Source organism: Hippocampus zosterae, chromosome 1, assembly GCF_025434085.1.
Source record: "Hippocampus zosterae strain Florida chromosome 1, ASM2543408v3, whole genome shotgun sequence".
Classification (NCBI taxonomy): domain Eukaryota; kingdom Metazoa; phylum Chordata; class Actinopteri; order Syngnathiformes; family Syngnathidae; genus Hippocampus; species Hippocampus zosterae.
The window spans coordinates 7,159,960-7,177,288 of record NC_067451.1 but is presented as its reverse complement, the minus strand read 5'-3'; the positions used below and the strand labels follow the sequence as shown (position 1 = coordinate 7,177,288).

General features: G+C 43.7%; 2 protein-coding genes across 5 annotated transcripts; one reads left to right on the top strand and one right to left on the bottom strand.

Annotated features, from left to right (window-relative positions):
• Positions 1-400: 400 nt before the first annotated feature.
• Positions 401-8,585, top strand: tspan5a (tetraspanin 5a). 3 transcript variants are annotated; one of them, XM_052079857.1, is made up of 10 exons: positions 402-855; positions 1,215-1,265; positions 1,955-2,101; positions 2,210-2,380; positions 4,188-4,313; positions 4,402-4,449; positions 4,622-4,738; positions 4,817-4,878; positions 5,238-5,337; positions 5,739-8,585. In XM_052079857.1, the coding sequence occupies exons 1-9, from the start codon at positions 775-777 to the stop codon at positions 5,308-5,310; spliced, it is 876 nt and encodes a 291-aa protein (XP_051935817.1). In that variant the 5' UTR covers positions 402-774; the 3' UTR covers positions 5,311-5,337; positions 5,739-8,585. The 3 variants fall into 3 exon arrangements, with proteins under 3 accessions (XP_051935827.1, XP_051935817.1, XP_051935836.1); XM_052079867.1 differs by lacking the exon at positions 1,215-1,265 and having other exon boundaries at positions 401-855; XM_052079876.1 differs by lacking the exon at positions 5,238-5,337 and having other exon boundaries at positions 403-855.
• rap1gds1 (RAP1, GTP-GDP dissociation stimulator 1) lies at positions 7,378-17,200 on the bottom strand. 2 transcript variants are annotated; one of them, XM_052079820.1, is made up of 15 exons: positions 16,758-17,200; positions 15,818-15,925; positions 15,627-15,749; positions 15,347-15,472; positions 14,018-14,164; positions 13,518-13,646; positions 12,764-12,889; positions 12,366-12,509; positions 12,165-12,296; positions 11,936-12,070; positions 10,885-11,010; positions 10,527-10,666; positions 10,308-10,434; positions 10,096-10,224; positions 7,378-9,935 (listed from the first exon to the last, which is right to left on the bottom strand). In XM_052079820.1, exons 1-15 carry the CDS (start codon positions 16,759-16,761, stop codon positions 9,808-9,810), a joined length of 1,824 nt encoding a protein of 607 aa, XP_051935780.1. In that variant the 5' UTR covers positions 16,762-17,200; the 3' UTR covers positions 7,378-9,807. The 2 variants fall into 2 exon arrangements, with proteins under 2 accessions (XP_051935780.1, XP_051935788.1); XM_052079828.1 differs by lacking the exon at positions 14,018-14,164 and having other exon boundaries at positions 16,758-17,199.
• Positions 17,201-17,329: the final 129 nt, after the last annotated feature.

Here is a 17,329-nt window from a genome sequence, read left to right as displayed (position 1 = left end):
CATCTTGGCTGTAACATTTATTGTAATACACCATTTTTTCTTTCGCTGACTGCCTGAACGTTTTAGTGTTCATTTGAAGAATCTTTTATTTGTCTTTAAATGGTCTCGCCCCACAGTCCCACGTTTGTTATTGTTTGGCGTTCTAGTCAGCATGAGTCCCGACTTTGTTTTACCGTTTTATTTTGTTTAGTGTTTTGTTTAATTAATTTACTGATTTAGCTCTCCTTGTTTTATCTTTTTTACTTTATGTACATTACATCACTTTGTATGAAGCTGTGGTTACTACTAATTATTCGTGTTTTCTACAGGAAATGAGGACATGCTCTACCGGAAATGCATTTTTCCTGGGTTCTGGTTGGTTCAAAGTGGTATCCTTCAATGTTGCCTTTGGCCAATGAGATCACAGCACCTGCCTCGGGGGTTCCGCCTTCCGGAGGACACACGATTGCGAAGCAAAGGAACGCATCATTGACTTCAAGGCGAAAACCGGTCTAAAGCCCTCATTAGATTGCAATTGCGGCATACATACGTGCCAAGTGAGCGCCTCGGCATGCCATAAAATCGGCCAGGCAACGACTTTTGAGGACATTTCAACGAGAGGATATTGTGACGAGATGCGTCCGCGGAGTGCTTTCTGAACCCGCTCCACAAAGCCCCTGAAGCAGGCCCGCCCGTGTTTTTGTTTTCAATTGTGTTGGACGCGATTTCCTTTGTTTTTCTTTTCTTTATTTTTTTCCCTTTTTCTGTCGATCTAGCAGCTGATGATGAGCAAACATGTCAGGGAATCATTACAAAGGCCACGAAGTCAGTTGCTGCATCAAATACTTCATTTTTGGATTCAACATCCTCTTTTGGGTAAGGGAGAAGGCCGTCACATCTGTTCCGATTCTATTCAGGATTCATCCAAATAGCATTAAATGACGCGTTTTGCTCCCAAAATAACGGAATTGAGCCCTGCTGGTGCAGTACCAAAAGCTGTATGACAGCTGCTAATCGGCTTGTTGTTGTCTGTCAGACTTACAAAGACATCAAGCACACGTTTTGTGGAAAGTTGCAAGTCACTTTCCAAACTAGTGTTTCTATTTGATAGGTTTACCTATGTTTTGCTTACTTTCACTTTCTGCAGCCGTTCCATCTTTTCGGGGACTGACAAAGCTATTTTACTGCCATGGCAGTTAATTGTTGGCTGATATCATTTTCCCCTTGTTTTGCAGCTGCTGGGCATGGCTTTGGTTGGAATTGGCTTGTGGGCATGGAGTGAGAAGGTGAGTGGAAACTAGTGCAACAACTCACGATTACTTTAATAATAGATTAATATTTTGATTATTTTGTCGAATCAGTTGGTGAATTGGGGAAAAATAGATGATTTCCATTCCATTCTTCAAAAACAGCATATTGTTTCAAAATAAAATAATTATGATTCTGTTATTGGTCTGGTTGATCAATTGTCAGAAGACAGGCAAACGTGTCTTCTTTAGTTCTGCAAATGTTAATCTTTGATGCAACAAAAAGAGCATCAGTCTGCTTTCATGGGGGACTAGAGAAATATTTTGAGAAGGTGAAATTCTCAGCATTTGGCCAATTAAAAAAAAGAGTCTGCAAGTAATTTTCCAAAATGTTTGATTTAATTTAATCAATTACCTGTTGATTAATTGTTGCACGTCTAGAAATTCCGGGTTCGAATAGTTTAGAAGGGTTTTATTATCATTTAATTATTGAAGTTGTATCAGTTTAAATTGAAAATTCTATTGCATTATTTAGATTTCTCTGATCAATAACAAATGCCCCCCCCCCCAAAAAGCTTCCTCTGCTGGCATTTGTCACATTCATTTTTTTGAAACCTAACACGGCAACAATTTACCAAGAAGTATTCTGACGTAAAATTGTTAGCTGACCTCACTTACCCTCCTGTATTTCTCGCTTCATGACGCGTAATGCTGTGCGTCTCTTCCAGGGAGTTCTGTCCAACATTTCGTCCATCACAGACCTGGGGGGTCTCGACCCGGTGTGGCTCTTCATGGTGGTCGGTGGGATCATGTTCATCCTGGGCTTTGCCGGATGCATCGGAGCGCTGCGGGAAAACACCTTCCTGCTCAAATTTGTACGTTGCGCGCGATGAGCAACCACTCACCTCCATTCAGTCATGACCGATAACTGTCACCCGAGCGTGTACGGCGCTCTGACCCGCGTGGCTGAAATCTTCCCGCAGTTCTCGGTGTTCCTGGGAATCATATTTTTCCTGGAGCTGACCACCGGAATCCTGGCATTCGTCTTCAAGGACTGGATCAAGGACCAGTTGAACCTGTTCATCAACAACAACATCCGGGCTTACCGGGATGACATCGACCTGCAGAACCTAATTGATTTCACTCAGGAATATGTAAGCTCAAATTGTACACTCAATGTTTATATAAAAATTTGTGTTGTAATATTGCACTAAGGCGGCCCGGTAGTCCAGTGGTTAGCACGTCGGCTTCACAGTGCAGAGGTAGCGGGTTCGATTCCAGCTCCGGCCTCCCTGTGTGGAGTTTGCATGTTCTCCCCGGGCCTGCGTGGGTTTTCTCCGGGTGCTCCGGTTTCCTCCCACATTCCAAAAACATGTGTGGCAGGCTGATTGAACACTCTAAATTGTCCCTAGGTGTGAGTGTGCGCGTGGATGGTTGTTCGTCTATGTGTGCCCTGCGATTGGCTGGCAACCGATTCAGGGTGTCCCCCGCCAACTGCCCGGAGACGGCTGGGATAGGCTCCAGCACCCCCCGCGACCCTAGTGAGGATCAAGCGGTACGGAAGATGAATGAATGAATGAATATTGCACTAAACCAACATTTAGTGCAATTTTTTTTTAAACGTTATTATGTTTGGCCTACATATTATTCCAAATTTGCCGCAAAATATTCAGCCTTCTCATGTAGTAGTATCGGGCAGCATAAGACCGAGTGCAAGCGTAAGTAAGACACGTCTGGTGATTGGAGATATTACGACTTATAACTAGAGATAACTTGCACGTATGCGCAGCTCGGCAGCCGCGGATTCAGATCCTCACCAATTTTTATTTTTAAATATATTTTTTATATGTGAGGATTTTTTGTCGCCATGTTCCCAATTTTTCATGGTAAACGTCTTGAGTGTTGATTAATTTAATTTTTTTCAATTTCGGCGGGGGGGGGGGGGGGGGGTGTTGAAGCCAGCCCCCTGTGGCCGCCCCCCAATTTTTATTTTTTTTAAGGGGCCACCCAGAGTAAGTTGGCACACCACCCATTGGCCATCCCTGTTCTGTTTTGACGTTATGATTGAATTTTTCATCACGTGCAATATTAAGGCTGTCATTTTTTTAATGGGGGTGGCCCGGTGGTCGAGCGGTTAGCGCGTCGACCTCACAGTGCAAAGGTCGTGCGGGTTCTATTCCCGGCTCTGGCCTTTCTGTGTGGAGTTTGCATGTTCTCCCCAGGCCCGTGCGGCTTTTCTCCGGGCACTCCTGTTGCCTTCCACATTCCAACAACATGCATGGTAGGCTGATTGAACACTCTAAATTGTGCCTAGGTGTGAGTATGAGCGTGTATGGTTGTTCGTCTCTGTGTGCCCTGCGATTGGCTGGCAATCGGTTCAGGGTGTCCCTCACCTACTGCCCGAAAAGAGCTGAGATAGGCTCCAGCACCCCCCGCGAGGATAAGCGGATTGGAAAATGGATGAATGATTGAATGAATTTTTTAATGACCCATTTGACTGCTTTATTTCCCTAACCATCTGCATATATTCACTCATTCATCTTCCGAGCCGCTTGATCCTCACTAGGGTCGCGGGGGGTGCTGGAGCCTATCCCAGCTGTCTCCGGGCAGTAGGCGGGGGACACCCTGAATCGGTTGCCAGCCAATCGCAGGGCACAAAGAGACGAACAACCATTCGCACTCACACCTAGGGACAATTTAGAGTGTTCAATCAGCCTGCCATGCATATTTTTGGAATGTGGGAGGAAACCGGAGCACCCAGAGAAAACCCACGCAGGCCCGGGGAGAACATGCAAACTCCACACAGGGAGGCCGGAGCTGGAATCGAACCCGGTACCTCTGCACTGTGAAGCCGACGTGCTAACCACTGGACTACCGGGCCGCCCCATCTGCATATAGCGCGCCTAAAATAGGCACTCTAAATAATGCAACTTGTTTTTCTTTGCCGTCTCCGCGTTTCAGTGGGAGTGCTGCGGCGCCTTTGGAGCGGACGACTGGAACCTCAACATCTACTTTAACTGCACTGATGGAAACCCCAGTCGGGAAAAGTGTGGCGTTCCTTTCTCCTGCTGCACCAAGGACCCCGCAGTACGTGCAAAGACACCTCGCCCATCTGGACACTTGGTTGTTATTTCAATCATACTGAAACAAGATAATGACTTTTTTTTGTCTTCAGGAGGATGTAATAAACACTCAATGCGGATATGACATTCGAGAAAAACTAGTAAGTGGGTCATTAGGATTACCGATCGCATACGGATCAACGCCTAAATGCTAGCAGCAGCATTTCCGACTATTCTTGAGAAGGCTTCCGTCATCTTCCGCGGACGTTTGATGATGATTTTCAATGTGACGATTTCGAGATTGCAAGCGGCCAATTTGTTTGCGTCGCGCAGGACTCGGAGCAGAAGGATTACATCAACGTGAAAGGATGCGTGCCACAGTTTGAGAAGTGGCTGCAGAACAACCTCACCTTAGTGGCGGGGATATTCATTGGCGTGGCGTTGCTGCAGGTCAGTCTCGCTAACTTATTTCACACTTGGCTAATTTGAGGTCCTTCATTAAAAGAGTTGGTCATTTGCTGTCTGCAGATCTTTGGAATTTGTTTGGCGCAGAATTTAGTGAGTGACATTGAAGCAGTGCGTGCAAGCTGGTAAGGAAATGATCCGCAACGCCATTGGCGTTTGTTTTTCCTCGTCGTTCCGAATTCATCTCGACACGTCGTAGCTTCCGTTTTGCTATGAGAACAGGATGCGATGGAACCTCTTAAGTTGAATACCATCGGTGCATTTGTCCGATTCCATCTTTGCGATCAAGTTTCCGTCTCCTGTTCTGTGGTCACCCTCATGTTTATTTTTATCGTAAACGTCTGGCTCAAATTCCATGCGAAACGTATTTCCTGTTCTCTGGTTGGTTTGAGAACCAATTTGACTTCAGAGGTTCCAAGGAGGCAATACAGGAAGTCACTTCATCCCTCTTTCTCATCCCTACCCCTTCCACATGCTTCATCAGGGTGCCCCCCCAACTCTCCATACGTCGACCCCTGCCAAACTCTGGCAAGAACGCTCTGGCGTACTACTCGTGAGGCACATGCTATGCGTGTTTGTATCCGGTGGGTGTTGGTTGGCTTGATGTGAATTATTTACAATCATTTGCACTTAGTCATTTTGTGGAGGAAAAAAGGGGAAGTTTCATAAAAGATAAAATGCCTTCAATGTGCAATGGCTTGTAATAAAGATCTGCACCTGTTATAGTGACACCTGATTAGTGGAGCAACCAGGACACTCCTTGCGTTAGCATCAGTGCTTTGTCTCTTTGTTGTGACATTCCTTAAGTACTGTACATTGTGATGTCTTGGCTTGCGTTCTACTTGGGTACTTCCTCATGTTTCCCCATTGCCTTGGTCATTTTGTTATATTCTTGCCAATGACAAGCATACCCAAAAAAAGGATTATTAAGTATCCCCAGCTCACAAAACAACCTGATTTGATGTTTTCTCTGATTTTGGTCTAGTGGATTTTGACGAGTCGGCTGCAGGACTTGAGCTCTCCCCCACCACTCCCCGTGAGGACGTCAATGAGGGGGACATCCACCTGCACTACTCACCGAGCCAGCACCTTTTTAAGGCACTACTACTGTGTGAAAAAAGATGATGTATGTACAGTATATACATGTAAAAAGAAAAACACTGCCCATCTTTAGTTTCTGTTGTAGTTGAGACACTGTTCCCGTAACATTGGCTAGTTGTCCGTTTACCATAACGTAAAAAGAGCAATAAGATCATTTAAATGTGGGCAACCAGGAGACAGCCTCGTTAGCTTACCAGGTTAAGCTAGCTAGCGCCGACGGCTAGTAACCCAGCCCGGTGTTAGTAGAGTAGCGTTAGCGTTGTGAGCTAACATGGGTAATCCATTGCTTACCTGTTGATTTTTTTTTTGGGGGGTGGGGGGGAATTCAAATAACTGGTTTTGATAAATACTTTTAACATTAAAACAGCATTTTGCATAATGCGTTGGATAATTTGTTTGCAGGACACATGATCCATTAGACCAATGATTCTCAACTGGTTGTTCTTTACCCAAAAGCGACTTGCAGACAACTTGTAAAAAACGCAGTGTTGTTTGTATTCTCATTTTTTGGGTACAATATGGAACTTCCCACATGGAACCTACAATTCATTTGGTAAGTGACGAGCTACTCAAGTCGCTAGTTTACAATAAAAGAAATGCTTTGCCAGCACAGCGTTTGGCTCACAGGCATCATAGCTAGTAATACACTAAATTCATTTGAAACAGCGTTTAAAAATATAACATTGTATATGTATAGTTAATGGCATTTCCCCTCCACCACCCACCCACCCAAAAAATGCTCGATTGTCCTTAACGTTCATGGTCGTGACCTAGTAACAGCAGGAAGATGCGGGTCTCAGAGTGGCAACAGTTGAGAACCACTGCAGTGGACTTTGGTTTTAGTATAACGTCAGCCATCAAAAATATCCCATTTACTGTAGAATGTTTTATTTGACTTTTTACTTAAACCACGAACCGTTTGAGGGTGTGAATTTTGTCCATTAAAAAAAAAAACATGTTCCTTTACTATTGATGTTTCAAGTAACATTTCACATGGGTTGTTTGAGGGAACAGAATTTTTGTGACACTTGTTTTTTATTTGACAGTCCCACCTGTCATTTGAGGTCATCAGTGCTGTGAAGGGTTTGGGGTACACGCATGTAGTTTTTGGAAGGTGTTTAATGCACTATTGTGTCAGCAAAGATTGCTAAGTTTTGGTTATGCGCCAGTTTTAATTCATTTAATATTGTATTTGCCACTCATTTGTGGCATACTGTGTTTCTGAAGCATCTTGTATGTATTTGGTTTTTATGAACACAATTGACTTGCTCTTTAAAAAAAGTCATTTGATATGATTCATGTGTGTATAAAATACTCATCACTGGCCACTGTACCTTGGGTTGTTTTAAGTCACACAATTTTCCACAAAGGTATTATTGATAATATGGTCTCATTTATTACCTTGAAAATGGGGCCGGGTTTAAAATAAATGACTGACATATTGACCAAGATTGTGTGAAAGGACTTTGAAATTGAGATTGTATTGCATTCCTCGTAAAAAAAAAAAAAAAATAGACAGCCCCTGCTAGCTATCAGCTTTTAATTATCTTCTGTTACAGTCTTCCAAATGTACAACTTTTTTTGACATTTACAACAAACATTTACGTTTATAGTACTTTTATGCTTTTGCTATGAATACAACTCATTTAAGAGCACATCTGATAAATAACCACTCATACTTAAAAAAAAATAACAGTTGTTACAGATTGGGACATGCCAAGATTTACAGTATATGCGATGCGCTAAGACAAAGCAATCTTCAAGAGATCCACTCGTGTGGCAGCTCATGCATTTCTTCACTGATGTGCATTTAATTACGGACGCTAGCTGCACTTTTATTCACTGCCAAGTGTTTGTGTGTGTGTGTGTGTGTGCTCCCAATGAATATTGTTATAGTATCTCAACAGGTTTTTGACAATGCACCAGTGACATGGGTGGGGGGTAAACAACTCACAAAACTATGATGTGTATTTACATTTACTATGTCCTGAACATAAACTGTAGTTTCAAATTAGTGGCCTCCAATAGAAACCCCAATTTATTTGATGTATAGTAAAGCAGCACTGACACAGACAAAGGGAGGGTGGGGGGTGCAATTTTTTTAGCCCAGATGCCTAGAGCAGGCATGGCATCTGTAAAGCTGACCCAACGCAATGATGAAAATGCAAATGTTGTGCAGTTTAGTCTAATAATGCGTAACAAAATCTCAAGGACATGTTCATCCCCGAAGAACTGCTGGAACAGCCTAAAATGGCTGTTTCGAGTTAAAATGGCTGACTTCCTATGTGTTTTCAGATGGGGGATTTTGAGAGGTTTGACACACATGCCAACCAAATGTCAATATCCTGCCTTATTGTAGCCGGATCTGTGTAAAACGATTCCCGCCACACAAGACTGATACTCTGCATTTAAGTAGATAGCCGATCATGAGGTAAAGCGGTAATTTTCTTGGTGAATGAGACATGACTAATGAAAGGTGCCTCACTCTTTTGTTCTGACTTTCTCCATAAATCCGTAGACCCGATATCAGCAGCTCAAACACATACTGGATCAATGATATTAAAAAAAAAAAAGACACAAACCAGGCAATTCTAAAAACAATGACAATCTATTTTTTTAAATCTATATATTTACTGAAAATGGATGCCTCCAGAAAAAACAAAACAAAACAAAAAAATAACAGGTTCCCCACTCTTGCGTCAGAGGTAAACTGGCCAAAACAAAACCAAACCATGCACCACAACAGAAAGACACTGTGGGATTTAACATGGCAGCTGGCGTCACGGTTTATGCTCATTCTAAGAGTGCTGCAAAGGTTGCATGCACGACGCTTGAATGGTGTACCGGTACTACAAAAGTACTGCAATACTTCACCATAAAAAATGAAAACAATGCCACTGCATTTTACTACCACTCCCTCTGTAAACAGTTCTCAAAAAAACAACAACAAAAAAAACAGTCTTTGCTTCAAGCAGTTTAATCGTCTCCCCTGTAAAATAGTGAATTTGTTTCGATGTGGACAGAGCCTCCATGCTGCCACACAAAAGTATGGCAACTGCGGAAAGCAAAAGGAATCCACAAAGTCCGAACTATAGTACACTGAATAAATCTGTTGTAATTAAAAAAATAAAAAAAGTAATTTTAGGACTGTGCTAATTCAGTGTACTGTTATTCTGCAGCATGACATAGCATGAAAATAAATTATACATATTTATTTGGGATGGGCGAATACCGATACCAGGTATCGGTCCGATACCAGCCTCATGGCCCAAGGCTGCAGTGGTTATGAATGTCGACAAATCCTCATGTACGCCAGGAAGAAAGAACATTTGATTCACAATTATTTGTCACTATGTATATTTAAAAATGGGATACTTTAAAAGTACTGGTCGTATTGGTACTTGGTATCGGTGAGTACCGGTACTCAAGAGTGAATACTCATACTGGTATCGGTTAAAGAAAAGTAGTATTGAACATCCCGAAATTTAATAATTACGTATGACGCTGCCCAATATTTTTAATTATTAAAATACTAACAATTGGACGTTCTGTATTTTGTCATCTATGATTAAGTGACGGTTTAAGTTTTTTTTTTGCCATGGTATCGTTTCAGTCACAGTATCGAGGTACTTTAGACAGTTATGGTATCGAAGTCAGAATTTTGGTACCGTGACAACACCAGCTGGAACAAGTCGATGGGCTGCGGAAAGACGGACGCGTCGAAATGTGCTACCTCACCTCAATAAATGACGGCTCTCCATCCGTGATGTACACCAGTCTGTCCTTAGCACGAGTCAAGAGGATGTCTGTCTGGCAGTTAATGCAACATGGTACCTTGGCACGTGACGATGGGCTTACAGAACAAGGGGTCGCGCATTCATCGGGTGTTCAGGTGCAGGGCGATCAGCTGCGGGGGGTTTGGGGAGGTTTTGTTTGACGACACGCCGAGCCGTTTAGCTCTGGGCGGTTAGCCGCTGCTCCGTGAGCGAGGCCTGGTGGGACACTGTCTTGTTTTCGTGTGAGCGAAGTTTGGACACCACATCGATGAACGCCCGGCTCTGGATTTCTTTGTGGAGGGGCTCTGAGAGAACACAGAGGAATCGACGCTTCTTCAACACACGAGAAATCCACAAAAGTAAACATGAATCCATTTTCACGTCATTAATGCATCCATATTGCCCAGATGTCCATATCTGAGAAGTGTCCTCATTCGACAGGAGCCATGCGGCGTTATGCCTCACCGGATCCCATGACAGCACAGATGAGGATCATGGAGTTGTATTTAATCTCCGGTGCGCTCCTCTCATCTGACAACAGCTTGTGAAGCACAGCAATGAGGTTCGCTTCCTCAAAGTCCTTCTCGGCTGCAACTGTGAATTGATGATAAGAACGGTTTACTCTTAGGCCGACTGATTCAAATTGCGTGCAAGTCATCTGTTGTCATCATTCTCACCCAAATCGAGCGCCGCGATGAGGCCCAGTGCCACCAGCGCTTCATTCTGCATGATCATGTGCTCACTGGTTGCCATGGTGACCAAGTGCTTGACTCCACCTCCCTGGATGACTGTCCTGACGACGTCCTAAAAAAGTACATAAAAAAATTAAAAAATGATAATCTGTAACAGTCACTCAAAATGAGTCAGAAATGTCCACTTCATACTGGCTGTCAGACCTTGGACTTGCTGTGTCGAATGAGAGCAGAAAGGAGCCTGTTGGACTCGCCCATCACCCCGGCATGATCTTTGGCTTCACACCACTCCACCAGCCGCTCCACCAGTTTCCCGTTGGTCCCAAGCTGGTCCGCTGCTTCCACTGAAACCAAAAATGAGCCAGATTCAGAGCCCCATTATATTGCAGGTTTTTTTGTGTGTATAATCCTCATTGCATCACCGAAATTGACAAGTTTATAGGATTTTTTTTTTGACAGCTTCTGATGTTATAATGACCGGCAAGTGTGGTCTGTATCCCCTGTGATATTCGGGGGCTCGCTGTAATGCTACGACAGGAAGGACAAGAAGGCTTCTTTCTACCTTGTGTGTCGATCAGCATGCGCAAGGTCCCCAGCAGCTTAAACTGCACCGGCGGCATCTCTGACTGCAAGAACTTCAACACCACGTCGGCGACTCCAGCTGACAGCATCTTGGATTTGTTCACAACTGGTGGGACATGACACAACGTCATCATGGTGGAATCATACGTAGGAATACATAACAACAGAATTTTAAGTTTAAAGTTTGCTTCCCACCAAAGCAGCTCAAATTTAGCCTCCCACATCAATGCAAAGCACCCAGTCACAAGTGCAGCCACAGCTAATGTTAGCACCGAAAGCGTTATATAGCGAGCGAGCCATACATAACAAAGCTCTTCGGCAACCTAAACTCGAGAACACCCCACGTACGAGGCATAGTTGATGTGTCCTCTGTAGACTACTAGAAGTGATTTCAGCACTTTTAGTTTGTCATGATGAACAGTGTTATTTCTGAAGTGCTAACTAACAGCACTGTGGGTCCGTTTTATTTATTGTTTATTATCTGAAGCAAGTTCAGTGTTAATTGTATTGCTCAGAAAATTGTTCTTACTGCTTTTGATATGTTAACCTAAGGACTTTTTAGGGACCCGATGTTCTACTTTATTTTTATTTTGTAATTCTTTGTAGATTTACAAAAACAAACAAAACAGTGATGTTCCCCCTCGTGGTCGAAACTAAAGGTTGCAGCTAGGACTTCGACGAGTCTCAAATACAGCAGAAAGTAAATGGCTAGGACTGCAACTGTCCTAGTCTGCTGAAATTTTTTTTAAATACTTTATAATGCCACATTTTCTTTTATCTTTTAATCTGCCTCAATAATGTAATGAATTTAAAATGAAAATAGGGGTTCTCTCAAATATTTTTAGATGAGATTAAAATATAGATTAATTAATTACATACCCTAATTATTTAATCACTTTTTTTTAATCGCTTGACATCACTAGTTTTTGTTTACATTCAGTGCCAGTCAAAGGTTTGGATCTTGGCACGAGAGAGCTAGTCCAAACTGTTGACTGGTAGTATATACTGTACATGATGAAGACTGGGCTCACCGGGTATGGCCAGGTTCCGAAGAGCACTGAGAGCTGCGTGTTGAACTGTGACATTGCCTTCATCAATGTGCCGATCCAACAGCTCCAAAAGCTTCTGTACGATACCAGTGTCCACCATGTGGATGCAGTTGCCATCTGTTCAGAGGGGTGGGTGGGAGACAGTCAAAAATGGGTTGATGGGATGATTTGTCAACATGATCGAACAAACCGGCAGCGTATTTGGTCTTACCATTGCGGGCAAAATTAGCAATGGCAAGCGCACCGGCCAGTTGCAACTGGTGGTTGTGCGATGGGATCCAGGAAAGCACCCTCTGGAAGACGCTGCCCTTGCCTCCCTCAAACAGCTTCTGCATGGACTCGTCTGCATTGACAGTCAAGAATTGTTAACCGGGATGGAGCCGTAACGCAGAGGTAAATGTGGCGTTTTTACCTCCGAGCAAAAGGAGCACCATGAGGTCAGAGGCCGTCTTCAGCTGGGCGACGTCCTCCTCCCGCTTGCCGTCCACAGTCTGAGCCACCACCTCCAGGAGACATTCCACCAGGCCCGCCTCGACCATCTGCAACTTGATCGCATCTGGATGGCAGCGAAGGCAAGAAGGAGTCAGGAATTGTCATGAGAAGGTCTAACATGAACATATATTATTATTATTGGGTACTACCACTTATATAAATAGCTCTGCTGTCACTATACATCACTGGCATAGACTGGTGAACTAAGATAGATTAATTGATTAACTGTACTACAAATTAAATGAAATTGTTCCCTTTGTTTTTTTTCAGCCCAGTTTTTGTGTCATGTTTGATTAAAAAAAAAACTATCATCATTACCGTTTTCTGCGAGGGGAGCCAGGACCTCAAATATCATTTCTTTCTTTTCATGCTCCACTTGCTTCTGGAAAAGGCGCACCAGCTCCTCAGCGATGTTGGTGGAGGCAAACTGCTCTTTGCTCGACTCTTGACAGGACAATGGCAACACCGTCAAAAATCGCAACCGATGTCGTCCCCGCATAGTTTAGCATCCGCTTTAATATCAAATTTATAACAGCCGATAAGGCCTCACGTTTTAATTTATCAACATAGGTGCTGCTCTCTGTCATTTTAGTGCAAAGTGGCCATTTTAGGGTCACTTCCAGAGTTACAACCAAAGCACTGTTTCACCGATACCGCTACCAATATTGGGAGGGGCCCAGTACAGCATTAAAACGCCGGCATCGTTATCTGCGAGTACCAACAAATAACGTACGATCCCATTTACCGATACTAGTACACAACTTTGAACGCAGCGCCTTGCATCTTGCTCCCGCACGACACTAACTACCGGTAATGCGTGTTCAGTGCATGCCGAGTCAAGCTACTCCTAGAACTCTTGACGTCATTTTACTTTTCGGACGATACTGGAGTCCGTATCGAGCCCCCTCCGCCAAAAAAATGCGAGCGGAATAATACAAATGAAAAGCGAACTGGAGGTTTTATCGAAATGCAATCAATTTTCCACGACACATCCAGAGCAGATGGAGGCCACAAAATTGCGCGAAGGATTTGAGTTTTCCTTCTTGTGTTTGGGCTGAGCGGCTTAACTCACCGAGCTCAGCTAAATTCCCAAAGGCGATGAGACACATTTCCGTCAGGGCGGCGTTGTGGGAATGGATGCCGAGCAGCTTCACCAGAGTGGGGATCACGCCCATGCTGATCAGCTGGCCTTGTAGGGAATCTACAGAGGGGAGCGGGTGATGTTGGCAACGAACAATCGCACATTTTGTTAAAAACCATCGTCACCGTGAAGGGAACTATTAAAGATTATGTACACCTTTAACACATTGTCCACCAAAGGGCCCCAAAATGAGTCGCAGGTCGATTTTTTTTTTTATTGCCTCGCGAGTAGAGTGCGGTATACTATCAATCGTTTATGTAGCATATATGACGATCTAATTTCAGAGATAAAGCTGGAAAAATAGCAGAGCATGGCAGAAAGATGAGAAGAATGAAAAATCCCTCACGGTTTTTGGTTTTGTTTTGGTTTGTTTTAATGGTGTACAGGAGAACACCAGCGTATTAGATGACATTTGTTCTGACGGTCATTACCATTATCATTGCTATAGTTCATCAGCATGCCACAAAAGACTGTCAAGAGCTTCTCATTTTCCGGCTCTGTATTTTGGGAGAGGGTTTTAATGTGTTCGGCTACTATCTGAGCCCCTCCTGCCAGGTCAACTGCACTCCTGCCCTCATCTGCAAAACAAAAGAGGCCGGGACACAAATCAAGCACAAAAGAAAAAAAAAAAAAAAGAGGAAAGAACCACTCGATTTAAAATACGTGACACGTGTAGTCATGTATTGTTCTATATCGATTATCCCTGCAGCGTAATACAGCTAAACAAAAATTGTTGAAAATAAATTGTAGAATTACAATTATTGTAGAATTTTTTTTACACATTTCTTGTGCTGTTACTGCGCAATGTTCGTCGAACAAAAACTTATGAGAATGACAATAATACTAACAATAAGATTTTTTTGGTTGTTTTTTTTGTCATGGTTTAGGATAAGCAGCAGGGAATGATAGGATACTTATCAGTTTAAATGTTCCGAAGATGTTGTCGAATGCTGCGCGACCTCACGTTGCCTCACTAGTTGCTTTCAGCAAATCTCACTTTGCTCAGTTTGCACAATTTGTCAGCCGTTCCACGTCGGCGGGTGATGAGCAAATTCTTGTCATCAAATGTGCACTTTCGTTCATTTAAATTATTATTGTGAGAAATATGCATATTTAAAAATTGAAATGCTCATATAAGAAACTAAGGATGCCTCAGCACGATTGCCTTTCCCCACCACCATTTTAAAACAGCTGTAGGATGAGCGACATGCTTCTTTACACTCCCACCACTGAGTCCATAATCAAGCAAAAAACAAATGCCGCATCGCACGGAATTCCACAGATGAGCAAGATTTTCCGCTACAGAAAGGGTCAGAACCGACAGCTGGTTATTTAAAGCTCGACAACAGGCTGTGCTTTAATCCGTCGTTAAAACACATCAATAAGTCCAAAAAGCAGTTGGCGAATCCCCAAGTATCAATCACGTCCTTCAAAGAAGCGGGGGGGAAAAAAAACAAAAAAATAAATAAAAAATAAACAACCATTTAGTGTATTAATCGCTCTCTAATGGCATGTGTATTTGCAGGAAACACGGAAACTTTGCACTGTGTTTTAATGTTTTGAAGCAAATGACTTTTTTGAGTAACTGCATAAAAAAATCATCATCAAGACAATCTGCGTTACTAATGGCTCTGCTGTTTTCCCTTGCAAATGTCACATCTTCCAAAGCACATAATCCTAGCAACCTGTTGGGCCCAGAAACCCAAAACCAGCATCAGGCCCTTTATGGGACTCCGCGTTCATACGGCAGAGCTACTTACGGCTGTCGTAACAGATGTTGCCTAGAGCCCGACCCGTCTGCAGTAGAATCTCCTGATCGGTGGAGTTCAAAAGCTGAGTGAGCGGAGGGATGAGGCCCGCTTCCACACAGGGAGTCCGCATGAACTCTAGAGAGGTAAATACTGTCATTACACAATTTATAGACCAGGGTGGCTCAAACTGAGTGGCATGCTATATGTGGTTCAAAATAGCAGTAAATTGGCTGCTTCAAAACAAAATGGCTGACTCTCTATGTCTTTTTGTATGGAGATGTACCCCCACCGTTTTTGGCCACCTCTGCGATGATATTGGCGACTTTGGGGGTGCAGGATGACTGGGGGTTAAGCAGGGTGGAGAACAAGGGAAGAATGCCCATCTCCTGGATTTTCACACTGGCCTCCGCGTCTGTGGGAACCACACCCATTAATGGTTTTCGGCAGAGGTTGGGTGAGCACATTCTGAAGCGTACGTACTGTTGTTGATAAGCGCTTTCAGCAGGCAGTCCAGACAGCTCTCCACACTGTCCGAGGCGCTGTCTGTGGATGCCAGTTTCAGCTTTGCCAAGGCGTCACTCAAGTTGTCTGGAAGCAAAAACACTCAGTTGGGAGTTGGCTGTATTTCATAATTCTTACCACATCGCACACTTCCTGCAGTGCAGATGTGGCATCTTTAAGGCTGATGTCAAAATATTTTATGACATTGAATATTAGATTTGTGGAAAATTAAGATTAAAAATACTGTCCTGCTGGCTTTCCGAACGATGTATGAGTCAGGGTGAGTCGGAGAATCTTTTTTTTTTTTTAATGACTGTCCAATTCAGAGAGTCGCTTGGTATGCGGGAGGCCAAAGAGGCACAAATCTGGTTGGACATCTAAATCCAACGCCCACATATTGCAAGCAGTGTAGTCAAGAGAAACCCTCCAAAAATGAAGAGTTGGATCAAATATTAGAATTAGTATTCAAATTGTAGGTCGGTATTTCTGCCACCACAGAACACTTTGCTGGTCCTAAGTGTCGGGTCGTATGTGGTGCTACTTTGCAGAGAGCCCCGACCTCAATGAAGAAGGAAATGCTCCAGCGGAGTAATATGCAGTCGGATTGCGTTGCGTAACAGCTGTAAAGATGGAGGAGTGCCATCTGCACCATTCAACAACGCAGCCGGCGGTGCCATTTCAAAGAATGGAGCCCACACCCAAGCCTCCGTATAATCAGGACACTATTTACTGCCGTTGCAATGCAGCATCCTAATCACACACACAGCACAGCCAGGCTACCACACCCCCTCTCCCCCCACATCGCTAATAACATAGCAACTGGGATAGGGGCTGTGATTACGTCATCTATAATAAATATACTATCCAAGGTGATTTGGTTTGACAGGCTAGCAAGTTAGCTGAGCAACTAGCGACTCACCCATCTCGACGGGATGCTGCACCGGGAAAGAGACGAACGTGGGGGGGCGTGGAAGCTCTCCAGCTCGTTGTAGCGGGGTCTAATGAAGGCCGGCTCCCCCCGATACACACATACGCGCTGCTGCTGCTTCGTCTTCTTCTTTTTTCTTCTCGCCACGCTTGTCTTATCTCCAGAACGTCTTCGCTGATGTGGCGAGTGAGCTAACCAGCTAGCACTCAGCCAGTCAGCACCTCGCTCAAAAAGGGTGCAATTCTGCGACTCGCTGTTGCTATACTATTAACTTCCTGTCATCGCCCCCAACCCTAGGCCTATAGTGGAGTTTTTTCTATTTTATTTTTTTAAGTAAGAACGTCTTTAACACCACAGGACCACTCCAGGGAAAGAATGGGGTCGGTAAGTAAAAATAAGTTTTCCGGATAAGCTTTCAAAATAAAAAAGAGGCTGACACTCCCTTCAAAGTGAAGGCGGCGACAAGTCGATAAGCAAGCACTTCCGGTTGTACCTTACAATAAAAATACATCGGCAGAGCCGCTTTTAAATGAGAAAGCCCCAACGTGTACTTCAAAACGTAA

What these genes read in the sequence shown, in the direction of transcription:
- tspan5a (XM_052079857.1), top strand. Translation starts at nt 775, where the DNA reads ATGTCAGGGAATCATTACAAAGGCCACGAAGTCAGTTGCTGCATCAAA. An exon ending in ACACCTTCCTGCTCAAATTT is followed by an intron (nt 2,102 to 2,209) that starts GTACGTTGCGCG and finishes ATCTTCCCGCAG; the next exon opens with TTCTCGGTGTTCCTGGGAAT. An exon ending in ATGACATTCGAGAAAAACTA is followed by an intron (nt 4,450 to 4,621) that starts GTAAGTGGGTCA and finishes TGCGTCGCGCAG; the next exon opens with GACTCGGAGCAGAAGGATTA.
- rap1gds1 (XM_052079820.1), bottom strand. An exon ending in TGCTAATTTTGCCCGCAATG is followed by an intron (nt 12,071 to 12,164) that starts GTAAGACCAAAT and finishes CCCTCTGAACAG; the next exon opens with ATGGCAACTGCATCCACATG. An exon ending in TCGGAACCTGGCCATACCCG is followed by an intron (nt 11,011 to 11,935) that starts GTGAGCCCAGTC and finishes ATGTCCCACCAG; the next exon opens with TTGTGAACAAATCCAAGATG.